The sequence below is a fragment of the Acartia tonsa genome, chromosome 11, assembly GCF_053477335.1.
Source record: "Acartia tonsa isolate MP-2025a chromosome 11, ASM5347733v1, whole genome shotgun sequence".
NCBI classification, from domain to species: domain Eukaryota; kingdom Metazoa; phylum Arthropoda; class Copepoda; order Calanoida; family Acartiidae; genus Acartia; species Acartia tonsa.
The window spans coordinates 27,526,968-27,545,500 of record NC_137270.1 but is presented as its reverse complement, the minus strand read 5'-3'; the positions used below and the strand labels follow the sequence as shown (position 1 = coordinate 27,545,500).

General features: G+C 29.7%; 1 protein-coding gene across 4 annotated transcripts in view; it reads left to right on the top strand.

Annotated features, from left to right (window-relative positions):
* The first annotated feature begins 6,734 nt into the window (after positions 1–6,734).
* Positions 6,735–18,533, top strand: part of LOC145332709 (fasciclin-2-like) — a 137,848-nt gene continuing 126,049 nt past the window's right edge. For all 4 annotated transcript variants that reach the window (XM_080177735.1, XM_080177734.1, XM_080177733.1 and 1 more), the window contains exons 1-2: positions 6,735–6,829; positions 18,280–18,347. In XM_080177735.1, coding sequence (XP_080033861.1) covers positions 6,778–6,829; positions 18,280–18,347 — 120 coding nt within the window. In that variant the 5' untranslated portion in view covers positions 6,735–6,777. The remainder of the gene's footprint in view (positions 6,830–18,279; positions 18,348–18,533) is intronic.

Below are 18,533 nucleotides of genomic sequence, written 5' to 3'. Positions count from 1 at the left end.
AAATTTTTAAAATAGTGGTAACCAGTTCTAATTTACTGGATATTATTCAGATTCAAATGAATAAGAGTATATTCTTTCTAGCTTCTAATAAAGGATTTACATAAGTTTTGCTAAAATCTGCTTAACTATAATCTCTGTTAAGAAATATATTTCTAGAAATATGAATGTTTTAATTAATTATTCTCTAATTGATATTGAAAACTACTTTTTCACGTAAAAACAAATAAAAATTTATTTCTTTTTAGTAGTGAAGCTACACAATAAATCAATTTGTCCACTTGTCCTTCAATTTTCTATCCGTCTGTCAATTTTTGGTTGAAAATTACTAAAGCGTATGAGCATCCAGTCTTTACATTATTTTGTCAGTATTGCTTTGAAGTGTTTTGATTTTATTCAAGCTAAAAGCTGAATTTTTTTGTGAAGATTTATTCACTTTTTATTCTATACATTTACAGATTGCATCACACTGATTTTACCTTTCATCAAATATAGATAAAAAATAGAATATGAAATTTCAATCACTCTTTATCATACTAAAAAAAATCTATAAAACTGCAAAAAGTATAATCTCATTGTGTTGCTCATGTTTATAACACAATTGAGAAATTTTTATTACTAGACATTCTTTCTGTGTGTAAATGTGTAATTAATTGTATTGTAATGATTATCTTGACCATGCAATATATTTTATTTTGCTGCTTTTAAAAAAACCTCAAGTTATTAGAAAGAGTATAATAGTTCAAGATGATCAAAATGTCATTATCTATTTTTTTCAATTAAATATGGCAATATAAAATATACAATTTAAAACTATTTTGCTTATTGACATGGTTTCTACAACAATCAATTAATGTCATTAATTGCTACTTCTTTTTATCATTTGTACTCAATTTCAAAATAACAAATTCATTGAAGGTACAAATAAAATAAATAGGACACTGCTTCAGATAATGCTTTATATTTGATAGGATATGCTACTGCATGCCAGACATACATAATATTATGAATATTTTTGATAAACATCTACCACACTTTTATGTAACAATGGAAAATACTTTGTTTGGTACTTTAAAGATACAATAACTGCTATGTTTGTAGCATCTATGGGCTACAGAAATAGCTTAAAATCATTCATTGACATAATAGCTTGAAACTAACATGGGATCAATCAGTTCAGTAGTTCTCATTATTTTAAGCAACGGACAAAAATTCCTTACTTTTTTATATAACAGGATGACCATTGACTATAGCATAAAGTGAAACATTTGTACTAAGGATTAGGGAAAGATTAAGTGTAATTAACACATGGTCATTAAAATTTTCTATTTAATTGTATGATACACATGAAATAGTTATCAAACAAATATTAGATTTTTTGATTGACATTCTCTAGTTTGTAGCTTTCTATCCCCCCTTACTATAAACAAAACATACATAGTTTCATATTTTATATGTAAGAAAGCTATTCTGTAATTTAAAATGTCTGTTTGTCTGCACCATTTCGGAAATGAGATTTGCTTAGCTCCTATGTAAGATAGATAGCTGATATTTGTTTTGAAGATTCCTACACCAATGAGAATACAGAATATGATTTACATTCACTGGAGATCAATTGTTTATACTACATAAGGTTTTGTGATTTTCTATTTATCTCAATGTTCTCTCTTTTTTGTTCTCCCACTCTTTTATATAACTATGCTAATTGTGAGCCACACTTATGGTGATGTTTGGGTAGATTAGTGCCAACTATTTCACAAAGGAACTGCAACTAGGGTGGTTCATTTTTGTTATTTTTTTTTCAAGACTATAATACAAAGTATCGATATCTGTCTGTCCGTCCGTATGTCCCTTAAGATCTCGGTAACCACTGAACTGATTGGATTCTACTATTCAGGGAATATACCTACTGGTCCTGTGGTGGTTTTAGGCTATTTTCTAGGGGGGTAGGACATCCCCAACCCCTCCACAAACAAAAAAAAATCCCCCCCAAAATTTTTTAAAGAATTTTTTTTCGCTTAAGAATTCGCCATTTTTCGCCAAAATTTGCGACCCATTCGCAATTTTTTCGGCTGGTTAGGTAATAAAAGATGCCGCTAGCAGATAAATATTTCAGTTCATTTATTCTTTGTATGTTATGTGATTGTACAGCAGTCACTCTGTAATTAGCCATGTTTCTTCCTTGTTTATTGATACATTTATGAAGTATCAAGATTGTCTAAATAAAATTATTCTGATTTATTGACAATTTCTGCATGAAATATATCATTTTTTTAACATCCTAGCATGAAATATAAATATTTTATGTTACTATAAATCTTTAGTTTAATTTTGTGTAGATTGACAAGGATTAGATGTGACTAATCGAAATATATCCATACTATTAAGCTGTGGTTTTTCCTTGGATAGTCTCTTTTCAAGAACGTTGCCGTGTATCATTGCATATAAATCTTTTTCCAAGAAAAATATTATGGCCTTGTTATTGCTGAGCATCTTTACCTGAAAAGTAATGTTTTGTTTTGTTACATCACATTTGCCAAATATTCTAGAAGAGAAATGCACACAGGATATAAAATCTTTTTGTTTATCTATTCATTATTTTATACTACCCATTTTTTCAATACAATAATTTATATTGTAGCATTCTTTAATTGTTTGCTTAAATAACAAAGCCAACAAAATATTTTTGATTTAATAGAACTTAAAACTTGTAGAGACTAACCTAGAGCTAACAAACTGTAAAATTAAGATTGCATATAAACTGTCTATTGTAGATTGCGCAGAAACTGCGAACTCTAATCTGTAATTCAGTTTAGACTTTCTAAAAATTATAGTATGCGTATAGACTGTAGACTTTAGATTGTAGAGTCAATATTCCCAAGTGGCTAACGTCATTGACATTCTTTTAAAAAGAATATCCTAGATATATAAACAATTTTTTAGTGCTATGTGCAAAAGCAAAATTTAATATTATTTTTCTATTCTATATGCAATGTTTTACCTAAAGCCTGTCTGATTTTAAACAATAAGTATAAAACTTTCCATAGGTATCTTATTTTTATAAATTGTTAAATATAATAAATTGAAATAGATTTAATTTTTTACTTAAACCAAACCAATCGGGAAATGACATTTACAAGTTTGGAGTAGTAATATTTTTCGCTATGAATTTACAGATATGGACACGTAATATAAGCGTTCTGAGGGGGAATGTTTAAACCATTTAAAAAAATATTAGGAAGAATTGCCTTCCCCTTTAACCACAACCTAAAAGACTCTCTGATGGTAAATCCCTGTGTACGCCACTGCATCCTTATGATAAAGTAAAAGGATCTCTTCTTGCCTGTCTGTGTGTCTCACTAACCACTGAACTGATATTGTTCTCCTTTGCAGGGTAGCTTTTTATAGGTCCTGGTAAGGTTTATAGCTATTTTGAGAAAGCCTCTAAGGGCATAGCTGCAAGCAAATATATACAGTAATTGAAAACAATAAGTAAATAAAAAATGGACAGACATAAAGACGAAATAAATTATAGAGAACCTACACTTCTAACAAGTAATATGTTAAGATAATCCTCTCAATGTCAATCACATAACAGAAAAGATTTTCTATGTTTTTGCAGATTTAATCAACTATCAATTAATAAGATAAAATAATAAAAAAAAGACTATTATACACATCTTTGATAATTGTTTTTAAAGTTTTAGAGATCATAGGATATTAAAAACAACTATTTTTTTCAATTAATATATTTAAATATCTTATACGTGGATAAAACAGAGATATTCATGAATTTTTCAGTTTGAATTTTTTTACACTAGCAGCTGACATCAAAATGATTTTAAAAAAAAAATAAATTAGCTACTAAGAAGAAACACTTTTTAAAAAAATACATAAAAAACTATGAATTTTTGTCCTCTATGGTTTCTTAATATGGACGTTTTTACAATGTATCCATGATATTTTGTCATATGAACAACTTCTCAGAGAAAAAGAAGACAAATAGGCTGTTTATTACACTTATCCCCGAAGTTGTATATAACTTTTTCTTATTTGTCGGCTTACCAATTTTGGTGACTTTGGATTGCTTGCTTTATAAAGATGAGTGTTCACACGTTTTAACCACTTATTTTAATCTACAGAAAGGATAATTTTGTGTAGTATTATTTAACAAATTTTAGTAATTCTTTTATTCTCCTGTTATTATTCATCATTTCATTGCATTTTGATATCAGTGGAAAGCTGTTTATAATACGATGGGATAAATAACCATTCTTCAAATAAGATAAATCTCTTTTGTATGAAATTAATTTGTAGCAATGAAAAAACATTCAATGTGTCTGACTAAGTAAGTAAGTACAGCGTTGTTTCAATAAACTATTTTTAAAGGTATTTCAAATCTTATCGGAATTTTATTCTTTCATGATTACATAATTTCTATTTTTAAAGAAATATGCTGGTATGAATAATGAATAGAACAAGGATGACAACATACATAAAAGCGAAGCACTGAAACGGTAGGACAAACGGACATGAACACTTATATAGTGTCAGAACTGAATAATAAGAATATAAATGTATAAGAGTCGAAGCAAAATTGTAAGTAAATTTGTTGAAAAACTGCTTTATACAGGATAATGCTTATGGACATACTTACATATTTAGGACTTGATTATAGAGTTGCTTCGCTTATAACATTATAATTTGTTGTCCCAGGAATCAAAATACCAAAAATCAGATCAATCGGATGATTAGATCACATAAAAATTTGTTGTTAAAAAAGTAAAAAAAATCAACATGTTTAAAATGGACGTACGGAAATTTTGGTAATAATTATAGAGTTGCTACGCTTTCTAAATCGTACCCAACTACTAAAGGAATCACAATGCAAAATTTGAAATCAATAGGACAATTCTAACATGCCTAATTCAACGAAAAAAGATATCCGTTACGGACGGATCGACCCTAATAATGGAAAAGCTTCGCTATTAAAAAGAACGCACTCACATTAATGAAAAAATATATATTGTTACACTTTTAATTTTTTCGTAAAATAACTATGGACGATCACTTTATCTAACTTTAAATTTCTTGTATCTAAACTTTTGAACCAAAGCCCGATTTTGTTCTGTACATATTGTACATAGAAGTTTTTCATTAGTTTTACAAATATGTTTTTACAATGTTTAATTTACTAATATGAAAAAAAATATATTTTTTGAAGCATTATTTAGATGGTTATTTTCCATTGTAAACTTTAAATTTATATACATTTAAGGTCTATTAGGTGTCTTTCAACAAAATAAGACCATCTATTCTTAAACTGTAACACATTTTTAATTTGATACTTTATGAAATTATTCAGGGCTCGACAACCGCACCTCAGCTGTGCATAAGTCTCAGTAAAATCGGCGTTTTATAATCCAAAAAATCACCTGTATGTCTAAAACTGTTTCTTATATGGCATATTCATTGATTTGTTTTAAGGACCAAAGTAAAAGTTTAAGTTAAGACTTACGCGCGGCTAAGGCGCAGCTGCCAAGCCCTGATTGTATTCCATTCTTTTTTTAGTAGCGAAGCTACTCTATAATTCACTTTGTCCGTCCGTCAGTCAGTCAGTCAGTCAGTCAGTCCGTCAGTCCGTCAGTCCGTCAGTCCGTAACGCTATGGGGGAAATGGGATTTACTCAGCTCCTATAAAAGATAGAATGCTGAAATTTTTTGACAACATTCCCATTATTAAGGAGCACAATTGACTATAAGACATCATTTGCGGTCGGACCGATTTTTAGCAGGTTTTAGGCTATTTTTATATTTTTCACATTTTTCTCAATATCTTCAGTGTTTATGGTCCGATTTTCAAAATTTTTTCAGTTACAGATATCAAAATTAAATTTCCTGTCGTTTAAAGAAACAATCATGAAGGCCAGACTGCCTTTTTAGCAGGTTTTAGGCTATTTTTATATTTTTCACATTTTTCTCCATATCTTCAGTGTATGGTCCGATTTTCAAATTTTTTTCAGTTAGAGATATCAAAATTAAATTTCCCGTCTTTTAAAGAATACAACCATGACGGCCAGACTGCCTTTTCAGCAGGTTTTAGGCTGTTTTTTTTTTTTATATTTTTAACATTTTTCTCCATATCTTCAGTGTTTATAGTCCGATTTTCAAAATTTTTTCAGTTGTAGATATCAAAATTAAATTTCCCGTCTTTAAAGGAAATAACCATGACGGCCAGACTGCCTTTTTGGCAGGTTTTAGGCTATTTATAAATATATTTAACACTTTTTTCCATATCTTCAGTGTATATGGTCCGATTTTCCAAATTTTTAAAGTTTTTAAGGATTTAAAAATTAAATTTTTTGTCGTTTTTTGAAAACAACCATGGCGGCCAGACTGCCTTTTATCAGGTTTTTGGCTATTTTTATATGTTTTACATATTTCCCAAGATCTTTGTTTATTTTGATCCAATTTTCAAACTTTTATGGGATATCAGTATCAAAATAATTTTTCCCATTGTTATGAGCATCTTTAATATAATTTACTTTGACCATCGTCATCATACAAAATAAAACAAGGTTTCATATTTATTTTATCCAATAAATCTATTCTTGATTTTAGTAAAAACCTTTTAAATCTACCTGTACGTATTCCCATCTACGATTTTATGTGCTTCGCTACTTATGGATGTTGTCATCATTGTTTTCTAATATTCCAGATTTTATTATTAAATTAAATATTAAATAAAATGTAAAGTTAAGAAGAAAAAAATAAATTTATCATGATGTTGGAGAGAAATATCTTTCTTGCTTTCTTCTTCAGTTATCTTTCAAGTAAGATAGATAGATAGATAGATAGATAGATAGATAGATAGATAGATAGATAGATAGATAGATAGATAGATAGATATATATATAGATAGATAGATAGATAGATAGATAGATAGATAGATAGATAGATAGATAGATAGATAGAAAGATAGATAGATAGATAGATAGATAGATAGATAGATAGATAGATAGATAGATATATAGATAGATAGATAGATAAATAGATAGATAGATAGATAGATAGATAGATAGATAGATAGATAGATAGATAGATAGATAGATAGATAGATAGATAGATAGATAGATAGATAGATAGATAGATAGATAGATAGATAGATAGATAGATAGATAGATAGATAGATAGATAGATAGATAGATAGATAGATAGATAGATAGATAGATAGATAGATAGATTTTGTAGGTAAGATAGAGAGTTGTGACTTCATGACTTTTTAAGTTTAGTAATTATACGTTGGCAAGAGTTGATCTTATAAGGATATATGGTCTGTGTCGGTTCAGTTATCTTTCAAGTAAGATAGATAGATAGATAGATAGATAGATAGATAGATAGATAGATAGATAGATAGATAGATAGATAGATAGATAGATAGATAGATAGATAGATAGATAGATATATATATATAGATAGATAGATAGATAGATAGATAGATAGATAGATAGATAGATAGATAGATAGATATATATATAGATAGATAGATAGATAGATAGATAGATAGATAGATAGATAGATAGATATATAGATAGATAGATAGATAAATAGATAGATAGATAGATAGATAGATAGATAGATAGATAGATAGATAGATAGATAGATAGATAGATAGATAGATAGATAGATAGATAGATAGATAGATAGATAGATAGATAGATAGATATATATATAGATAGATAGATAGATAGATAGATAGATAGATAGATAGATAGATAGATAGATATATAGATAGAAAGAAATATAGATAGATAGATAGATAGATAGATAGATAGATAGATAGATATATAGATAGATAGATAGATAAATAGATAGATAGATAGATAGATAGATAGATAGATAGATAGATAGATAGATAGATAGATAGATAGATAGATAGATAGATAGATAGATAGATAGATAGATAGATAGATAGATAGATAGATTTTGTAGGTAAGATAGAGAGTTGTGACTTCATGACTTTTTAAGTTTAGTAATTATACGTTGGCAAGAGTTGATCTTATAAGGATATATGGTCTGTGTCGGTCGTGACGTCCGGTCAAAGTCGGTTAGGTGGCACCAAATTTAGAAAAAAATCTAAATAAATCTTAATTTCTTCATTATGACTTTTGTGTATAAGATCGAGACCTAAATTTTTTTTGGTGAATACTGGGATATCAATGAACATCTGAGAATAGTGGTGTTATGACCCTTTGACCGTTTGACCGCTTCCTGACCGATTTTATGACCGATTCTATGTCCTGCTTTTAATATGGACTTATATTATGTATATCGTGGCTTCTATTACAGCTAGAGACCTAAAAAAAATTGTGGTACATCCTTGAGCAATAATAAACTTCTGTGAGTAGTAAGGTCATGACCGTTTGACACCCCCTTGACCGATTTTCTTTTACCTACCTGTAATTTTGCCGTTTCTAAGCTGCCAGCCGCGGAATTTCAAAACAGCTATAGACCAACCAAATTTTTTATGTAGTCTTTTATTGAGATCAGAAACAGATAAAAATATTAATTGGCGCCGCCAACCGCCGTTTTACCGCCGTAACCGCCAAAATTGACGGTTCCGTTATTTGCCGTTTTTCTGCGATTATAAAAAATCAAAGTTCCATCTAAAATTTGGTGATCCTAGCTTTAAAATTGGCCGCTCTACAGCTGTTTTAATATTTAGCGGCTGGCCGCTAAAAAGCGGCTAAGGAGCAGTCTGACCGTTATGACTAGAAAAGTAATTTTCTCTAAATATGCAAATGAACCACCTGAAAAATGTTTATGTCTCTAACTGTAACATGAGCCGAGATAGAGGGGGGGGGTCAAATTAGCCCCTCCCCCGATCTATTAAGGTGGAAATTGGGGCCCAATCTGTAAGGGTTAAACTTAAATCAAAATTAAAACATTTTTACAGCTAGAAATCAAAATGTTTAACTAATTGTAAGATTATTAGTTGCATATGTCTTAAAATCCCAGTAACTTTTACAATTGACTGGCTGCCCTTCGAAACATATGGACGTACATACACAAATTATTTCATAGCTACGCTTATTCAAAACCCTTTCAATTTATGTTTCAATAATAAAAGAAGAAAAAAATAAAAGACAAATGATATTCCTTCTATGTTATATAGCATAATTGTTATAGAAAGTTAGTAGTACAAAGTAACAAACGGGTTGAAACGGCTGTATAAAAATGGGACAGGGGAAAGTGTCATGCTTGACGTCATAAAGATACGTCTAAAGAGGAAGGATGAGAGGAGAAAATGGAAAGGAAATCCCTAGAAAAGACGCATTTTGTATGAGGTCACACATGACACTTTCCGCTGTCTCAACAAAATATGGACACATTTTATATTACTGGCGGCTGTATTTAATTTTGCGTCTTCAGCGGTTAAATTTTTTGGTTGCTGTAAATTTTTTATGTAGCAATTAGTTGTCCTATTTTTTATATTCATATTTTTGTATTTATAGAACCGTAAGGCGTCATTAGAAAGGTTTAAAATAATTATTTTAACTATTTAGTTCATATTCATATTATTCTATATTTAACCAAAAAACCTTATACAGTGTGTTTTTTTTATGAGAACTTTTTTGAAAGCAATTTTACCCCACTTATAGTTATCAGAATTTAATGATTAACGGCTTATTTTCTTCGTTTTTTATAACCATTTTTAGAACATTAAAAAAATATTTCAGTTTTTATTTAAAAAGTGCAGTAAAATCAAAAATTCAAAACCTAGGTGTCAAGATCTACAAATAGTTTTAGCGCATTTTTCTTAAGCTCAAATCTTCTACCTTTTGCAAGAAAAAAATTGGATTTTCAGTAGTCCACTTTGGGGGGCCAGTACTCCCTCCCTGGTTAAAATATGGCCTTCAAACTTTAATATGTTCTAGTACATGTCCCAAAAAGTATCTGTATCTTTAACTCTGTATCTCAACTTTGAAGCGTTTTGCAGCCATTCTTGCCAAGGGTAGAAGATTTGAGCATGAGAAAAATGCGCTAAAACCATTTTTAGATGTTGACACCTAGGTTTTGAATTTTTTATTTTACTCTACTTTTTTAATAAAAACTGAAATATTTTTTTGATGTTCTAAAAATGGTTATAAAAAACGAAGAAAATAAGTCATTAATCATTAAATTCTGATAACTATAAGTGGGGTAAAATTGCTTTTAAAAAAGTTCTCATAAAAAAAAAACACACTGTATATACAGTTTCTTTATATTTTATATATTTATTTTTAAGTGGTTCTGTTTTTGAGGACATATATATAAAATTATAATAATTTAAAGATGATTTTTCTAATTGATAGATTTTTTATTTTAATTTTGTGAAAACATAAAAAATAATGATAACATCCATGAAAGCGAAGCTCTAAAATGGTAGGACAAACGAACATTAACGCTTCTACGCTTTCTAAATCGTTTGGAATTATTACAGAAACCACCATGTAAAGTTTGAAATCGATGAGAAAATTTTAACTTGAACTAGAAGACCGACCCTAACTGTAGAAATGGTTCGCTTGTTCGCATAAAAAAAGTTTTAGAGAAGTTTTAATAAAACACGAAGATCTTTTTGTATTTAGTAAAACTATTTTTAATCAGTAGCTTATAGTTTATCAATCTATTTATCCCCATCTATCTTTCTATCAATTGTGCAGTTTACAGTTTTATTCATCTATTTACCTTTTTTTCATGTGTTATCAAAGTATGTTTATTTATATTTATATTTATATTGGTATTTTTTTTCGATCTTCATCTTGCTGTTTTAAGTTTCTGTGTATTTAATCCTACTATATATAGTAGTTAGGGTTTTAGTCTAAAGCTTAAGAAATTTTACGTATTTCAATGCTTTGTCCTCTTCCTGTGTCCCTGGAGAGAGCTGGATTTATAATTTGTAGATAATGAAGCTGAAAATTGAGTTCACCAGGTTCAGTGGACAATTTTACTCAAAAATAAATAGTTGACTAGACGTCAGGGATGGAGGGGCAATTTTAGTTTATTCTTTAATCCCCCCCCCCTTCGCATGCAACGTTTACTTACTTCTTAAGGCTAAATATAATCCATACTATGTGTATGTATTATATTTAGGGGATATATTCATTTTTCATTCAATTTCTTAGCCCTTTTGAGACTATTTTAATGTATGTTAATAAGCTATTAAAAGATGACTTCATACAATAAAAATGACCAATGATAGGTTAATACAAAGACTAAATTACCAATGACAGGCCAGTATACATTTTAATTGTCCATGGTAGGCCAGTATGACGTTATATTTATAGACACTTAAAAAGCCTAGTTTGTTAAATTTCATTATTGATTGATTGATACTTTTTAGATGTTGATTGAATTATTTTGCCATTGTTGTCTTCTTCCTTCTAATTTTTATCTTTGTTTTTTTTTAATTCTGAAAAAGCATTTTAGTGCCATGAATATTACGCAGTAGTCTTATGTCTTACATTTTTGGTAAATTACTCATTGTAAAAATATTTTAGAATTTAAAACTAAGGAACTGTAGGAGAATCGATTCTGACGTTTTAGAGATCTTCATTTCAAATGAACTAAGTTTCAATTATTTTACTTTAAATTATTTGAAATTTTAAAGTTCTCTTAAAATCTTTTCATCATATTTTTTGGATTTACAGTAAAAAGATAATCCCTATAAAATTTTAATTTGAAAAATTTAAAAGAAATGAAAAAAAGAAGATTTGTATTTCTTTTTCTTAAATTCATTGACAAATTAAACTTTTAGATTAATTTTTCAATTTCTAATATATATCCTTATATTTCTTTTTAGTTGAGATAAAATTTTTCTGTATAAATCATAAAATGTTTTTGGCTAACATATAATTATTAATCAAAATGTATTTCTTCTTTTAGGTTAGGTTAAGTGAGTGCTAGGAGCTCCATTAATTTTTAAAAATTTACGGGTGGAAAATAAATATACAAATAATAACCTATTTATAATGATACATAATATAACAATGACATCGAATCTCATTAGATTAGACAATGATAAAAAAGTAATCACTTTGAGAGCATCAGTACTTAAAAAAGGATAATAATAATTAATAACGACGCTTAAACAGAACATATACAGGGTTTATAGGGACGTATTAAAATTTTTCAGTTTTAGGACTTGAAAATTATAGTGTTGCTTGGCCTCTAATATTTTACCTTGTCATTCTAAGAATAACCATTGATAATTGCATTCCTTTTGAAAAAAGATTAAGATAACAGAATAAATATTTTGGAATTTGTCTGTCTTACAAGATTCAAGTTTTTTCTCAAATCATTTATAATTAAACTTTTAATTGATTCTTATGTAATATCAAATTGAAAAGTACATATTTTTTTAGTGTGCTGAAATTAAAATAAATTTATTATCAAGGGAAGCTTTTCTACAATTAGGGTAAGTCCGTCCGTACGGAACGGTTAGCTTCTTTCGTTAATTTAGAAATATTAGAAATGTACTATCGATTTAAGACTTTGCATGATGATTCCTATAACGGGTAGGTATGATTCAAGAAGCGTATCAACACTTTAATCGTTACTAGAAAGTCCATGTGTCCATTTAAACCATGTTGCTTTACAACTTTTTAACAACAATCTTTTTATGTGATTTATTTACTCCATACATGTGAATTTTTTGAACACTGATACCTATTACAACAAGGAACAATGTTATAAGCAAAGTAAATCTATAATCAATTTCTAAAAATGAAAGCATGTCCTTAAACAGTATCCAGTATTGACGCAGTTTTGCAACAAATTTACTTACAATTCTGTTTATACTTATACATTTATATTTTGCTCTACAAGTGTTTATGTTCGTTATTTCTATCGTTTCAGAGCTGAGCTTTTATGGATATTGTCAACCTTGTTTTATCACATTTTCACAAATTTAAATCAAAAGCTAGAAATATTTATCTACAAATAAATATAAGGAGATAGGTATACGCTGAAATAAACTTTTTAATATAAAAATTAAAATATCTCTTTCATTATTCAGTTTTTGGCCAATCCTTCAAATTTATTGGCAAATGAAATATTTGAGTAAGGATAAGTAAAGATATGAAGAAAGATATTGCAGAGACAGAGAGAGAGGGGACAATGGGCTGTTTATTTCACTAGTCTTCAAAGTTTCATAATAATATTTTCTTAATAGTTGTCTTGACGACTTTAGTGAATTTTGATTGGTTGATTCATTAAGTTGAGTGTTCAAACGTTTCAATAACTAATTTCAATTAACAAGAGAGGTAGATTTGTGTATCATCATTGGGGGAGAACATCAATAATTCGGCCATTGTCTTATCCCTTTAGATCCACGAAGATATTATGTGTAGATAGATAGAAAGAAAATTTATAGCTAGATTAAACATAAATATGTAAAATGTATATAGTCTAAACCTGATCCAAATATCCCTATTTTCAAAAAAAAAAAATGTAAAACAACCAACCAGGTTTAAATTTCAGGCTTAGTTGTGACTTAGGTGCAGCTGCGCTGCCGAGCCATTAATAGATGTATAGATCGATGTAGTTTTTAATTTACAACCCTATTTGCTCACCAAAGTTTATAATGTAACAAATACAGAATTCCTCTATTAATTTTGAAGAAAATACTAATTTACCATAATTGTCCAATCCGTAAATCCCCGAGTGAAATAGAAAGTGAAAGATATTTTTCTTGGCATACTTTAGATCATTCAAACACTTTTAAATGACATTTCAAAGTGAGCAAGGATAAGTTCTTTTAAGTTTTATAATATTATCATTGCAGATATTTTTGCTAGTATGGCATTGATATGACCCGCGACCGTAAATAACATGTAGAGTATCCGCTCGTCATCTGGGATGTGATAGGTTCGAATCTCGGCTTTACAACTCGTCATAACTAAAGACATTAAAACGGCTCCAACTGACAGGTGTGCGACATTGATAGTTATATTAGAGGGAATACCTTGGCCTAAAAACAGGCGCAACTCGTTACCATGCACAGTTTGGACTTCCAGGCAAAGGTTGTGCAATTAAAAAGTTGTTTGTCTGATTGGTGTTTCTTAAGCTAATACCCTAATGTTAGGACAGAAAAGGAGAGATTTGATATCTTTAAACTTTTTCCATCAGATTATATTTGTGAATAAGTAGGATACGTTTGTTTTTACTTTCATATAAAACCACTGAAAATTGTGTTTAAAAAGAGATTTTCATACCAATCAAGGGATCAACTCTTAAAGTGTCATACATAGATAGATTTCACTTAGAGTGTTGAACAATAAGAATAGTTATTTATCGCATCGTATTATAGGCAGCTTTCCGCTGATATTGAAATGAAAAACTGTGAGATTAAAACCAGTTTTGTTTACCCAGAGGGACAAATAGCAAAGACTAACAAAACTGGTATGATTTTTTTATTTTAATAATCGTGGAAAATTGTCTGTAATACGATGATTTACATGATTTTTTCAGTGTGGCTTAGAACTGGTTCTTGTATTAAATATTATAATACTAGCGGCTACGCCCCTAGAGGCCTCTAGTGGCCTTTAAATATTTTGCGTCTACGCAAGCGAGAATATTTCAATTTTTTTTCTCGATTTTGTTGGGATTTCTCTTGGAAGGGTGGTGGTACCCTCCCCCAAAATAGTTAAAAACCTTCCCGGGACATATGACAATCAACCCTGTTAAGGAGAACCCAATCGGTTCAGCGGTTAGCGAGATCCTTTGGTACAGACACACAGACACACAGATACACAGACACACAGACATCCTGTTACTTTAGTATAAGGATAGACTTAAATTTTAAAGAATTCCTACAGCTGCTTTGTCAGGTGTATATTAATAACACAATACATGAAGGTTGCGAAATCATTTTGATCTTCTTGTTACATCGAATGTACGATCCAAGAAGAGTAATTGTCCCATTAAGTAATTCTTAACAGGATTTTCATTATTTCATTAGGTATGTACCTCTCTAACTTAACTCTAATGTATGATTGAATCAAATTGAGTGAAAAGTATAAGTTACGCAATATATCAAATAATCTTAAGTTAATGCATTTTGGCTTAACAGGATATATAATGATACTAAATCCGGTTTTATCAAAGTCATTTGCAGCTAAAATGCAAAATTTTACTTTTATAGAAATTAACCAAACAAAAACACAATGTTAATTTAGACGTACTCCAAACTAAATCTAATATGAAATTAACAAGATCTTTTTCTGTAATGATAGATTTCACTAACCGCAGGACGGACATGGTTCTCATTTACAATGTAGCTTGATATAGGTCCTGGAAAGGTATATAACTAAAAAACTGAATAAAATTTAGTACTCTATCGCTTCAGTATTTATAAAAATCTAAAGCTAAAGAAAGAAAACCTAACTTTAAAAGTAGGCAATATTTAAGGATTCTTTTCAGCAAAAAATATATAGATTAGCTTGCTACGCTACTAAGACTAGCATAGCAACAAAAACATCAGAAAACTTATATAAAACGATTAATTGGCGAGCAACCACATACGTGAATTTAATTGATATAATTGAAGAAAAAATAATATGCAGCAGTTTTTTGATTTAACAAGGATGGCAGCAGTCATAAGTAGCGAATCAATTTAAGAATTATTGTTTGATAAAAGGACATGTTGGTTATAGAGCGGATATTTAATGGTTATACAAACTAGATCACTTTATGAACCACGAAATCTTTCACAAAAAATATGTCTTTTAAAGCATGGCCGACAGACAACCAGACTGTGTAAATTATATGCTGGATGCTCATTGCTCCGGATCAGTAATATTTGACATAATATCGTTTGACATAAATTCATTTCACATAAAACATTTGGCATAAAATCACTTCACATTAAGGTACATTTGACATAAAAACATTTGCCATAAAGGTACATTTGCCATAAAGGTACACTTCACATAAAAACGTTTTACATAAGGATACATTTGACATAAAGGTACATTTGACATAAAAGTACGTTTGACATAAAGGTACATTTCACATAAAGGTACATTTGACATAAAGGTACACTTGGCATAAAACGTTTTACATAAAGATACATTTCAAAGTCTACCTGAGGTAGTTATTTTTTTCCCTGAGCATGGCAACCGGTGAACAGAATCTCAGTTCTGCACCACAAGCCTCTCACGACTGAAGTTCCCATGTCTATACAGTCATATTTATATGAAAATATTTTTAGAAGATTTTTGAATTTTTTTTTGAAGATTTTCCATTTTTTTAAAAGATTTTAGAAATTTTTATTTATTATTAAAAGAAAATCTTCAAAAAAAATTCAAAAATCTTCTAAAAATATTTTCATATAAATATGACTGTATAGACATGGGAACTTCAGTCGTGCGAGGCTTGTGGTGCAGAACTGAGATTCTGTTCACCGATTGCCATGCTCGGGGTACCTTTATGTGAAATGTACCTTTATGTCAAGTGTACCTTTATGTGAAATGTACCTTTATGTGAAATGTACCTTTATGTCAAGTGTACCTTTATATGAAATGTATCTTTATGCCAAATGTACCTTTATGTCAAATGAGTTTATGTAAAACGTTTTTATGTGAAGTGTACCTTTATGTGAAATGAGTTTATGTCAAATGATACTTTATGTCAAATGTTTTATGTGAAATGAATTTATATCAAATGATATTATGTCAAATATTACTGATCCTATTGCTCCGTTCTCGTTAAACCCATAGCCTTTCTAGAAGACATAATAAATGACGGACATATCAAATTATCGAGTAATTTTTCTATTTAAGATGTGATAATTTTGAGGAAATTAAGAAACACCAAATATTAATTAATTGGTTCCTAATTAAAGTCAAGACTCAACTATATTTCTTTCTTTTCTTTTTTTCCTTATTACAGTATTATATTGACTTCATAACAAGTACTTAGTGCTTTCTTGATTATCAACAGATTTATAAAACAAAATGCTTGGTTTTTCTTTGCTTTTACTTAAAACGTACGTAATCTTACTTAGCTACGCGGGATTGCAACCATTAGATTAGTTAGGTAAGGCTAGGCTATGTCATTTTATGTTTATTTTAGTTGTTCCCACAAAGTTTAGGCCCATAACAATCTGGTTCGAAGCTGTTTATAGTGCCTATAGAAATAACGTCATATATTACAAATGCCCAATTATAGGCCAATAGACAGACTAAATTACCAATGGCAGGCCAGTAATCATTTTACCTGACTAATTGTAGGCTAGTATGAGGTCAATTTTATAGGTTCTATAAAAAGCTTTATTTCGTTTGGGTAGAATTTATAATGTTTTTGGTTTGATTAAGTGATTAAGTATTTCTCTGTATTTATCTTGATCAGGTTTTTGACTATTTTAGGCTTGAAAAGAGGGGCCATATTTAACAAAAAAGAAGGATATGAATATTTCAAATACAGTTTAGTTTTACAACTAAATATCTTTCTGACTTTATTTAGTAATATATCTGTCTATCTAAATTTAATCTAATATGTTAACCCTTAACAGCCAGGCCCCTTGCCACACCCTTATATTTAACAACGTTCGTTTTTAGGTATTTTTTTTACTTAAAAATTTCAAACGGCTGTAATTTTATTATTATTAAAGCTAGAAGAAAACTTTTTTTGTAGAAAATATTTATCTTTATGTAAATTTTATATTAGAAATATCAAAATATAAATTTCAGCGGCCGCAGCTGTACTTATCAGCTACCAGTCGCCACAGTCGGCGGTCGGCGGGAAAACGGCGGCGGAAATTTTTATGAAATTCTAATATGTTATGTAGACATGTAAGAAAAGCTTAAGTTTGAAATTTAAAGTCTCTAAGTCAAAAATGGCGCCCACAGGAGCCTTTTAAAGATTTCTGGAGACCTGGAGGATCAGGACCTGCAGGATTATACCTGGAACCTGAAATTGACTTGAACACCTATATTTCATATAAGGATGTTCTACTAAAGGATATTTTAGTATTTTGGTAAGATAAAATGCTTTGTTTAAGTCAAAAAAAATATTTTTGCTCTTTACCTGGATGACCCTGCTAGGTTTGCTGGCATCCTGTGCCCGCCAGGATGGAGATATTCAAAAAATTCCAACTCTCAGTTATGTGTCATACCCATACTTAAAAAGTCACGCAGTTTGGGCTCTTTATCTTTCACACACAGAAAATGAGATAGAAAAAACCGGAGGGGGGGGGGGCACCCCCAACCGTTAGGGGTTAATATATATTTATCTGTTTTAGATATTGTACTTAGTGACAAGCGAGTAACCAATCCACAGCAGTTAGAAATACTACCGGCTGGGCCGCAGGTTAGATTTATATTTTTATTCTTGTTAAAAGTAAAAGGATGTTTGTCTGGCTGTACCATAAGATCTTTCTAACTGTTGGACTGATATAGTTCTCCATTACTGTGAAGCTTTTTGTACTATTCTACCCCCCCCCCCCCTCTCTCCTTTACCTAAAGTTCACCTAGAAGTTTTTAGGGGCGTAGCCGA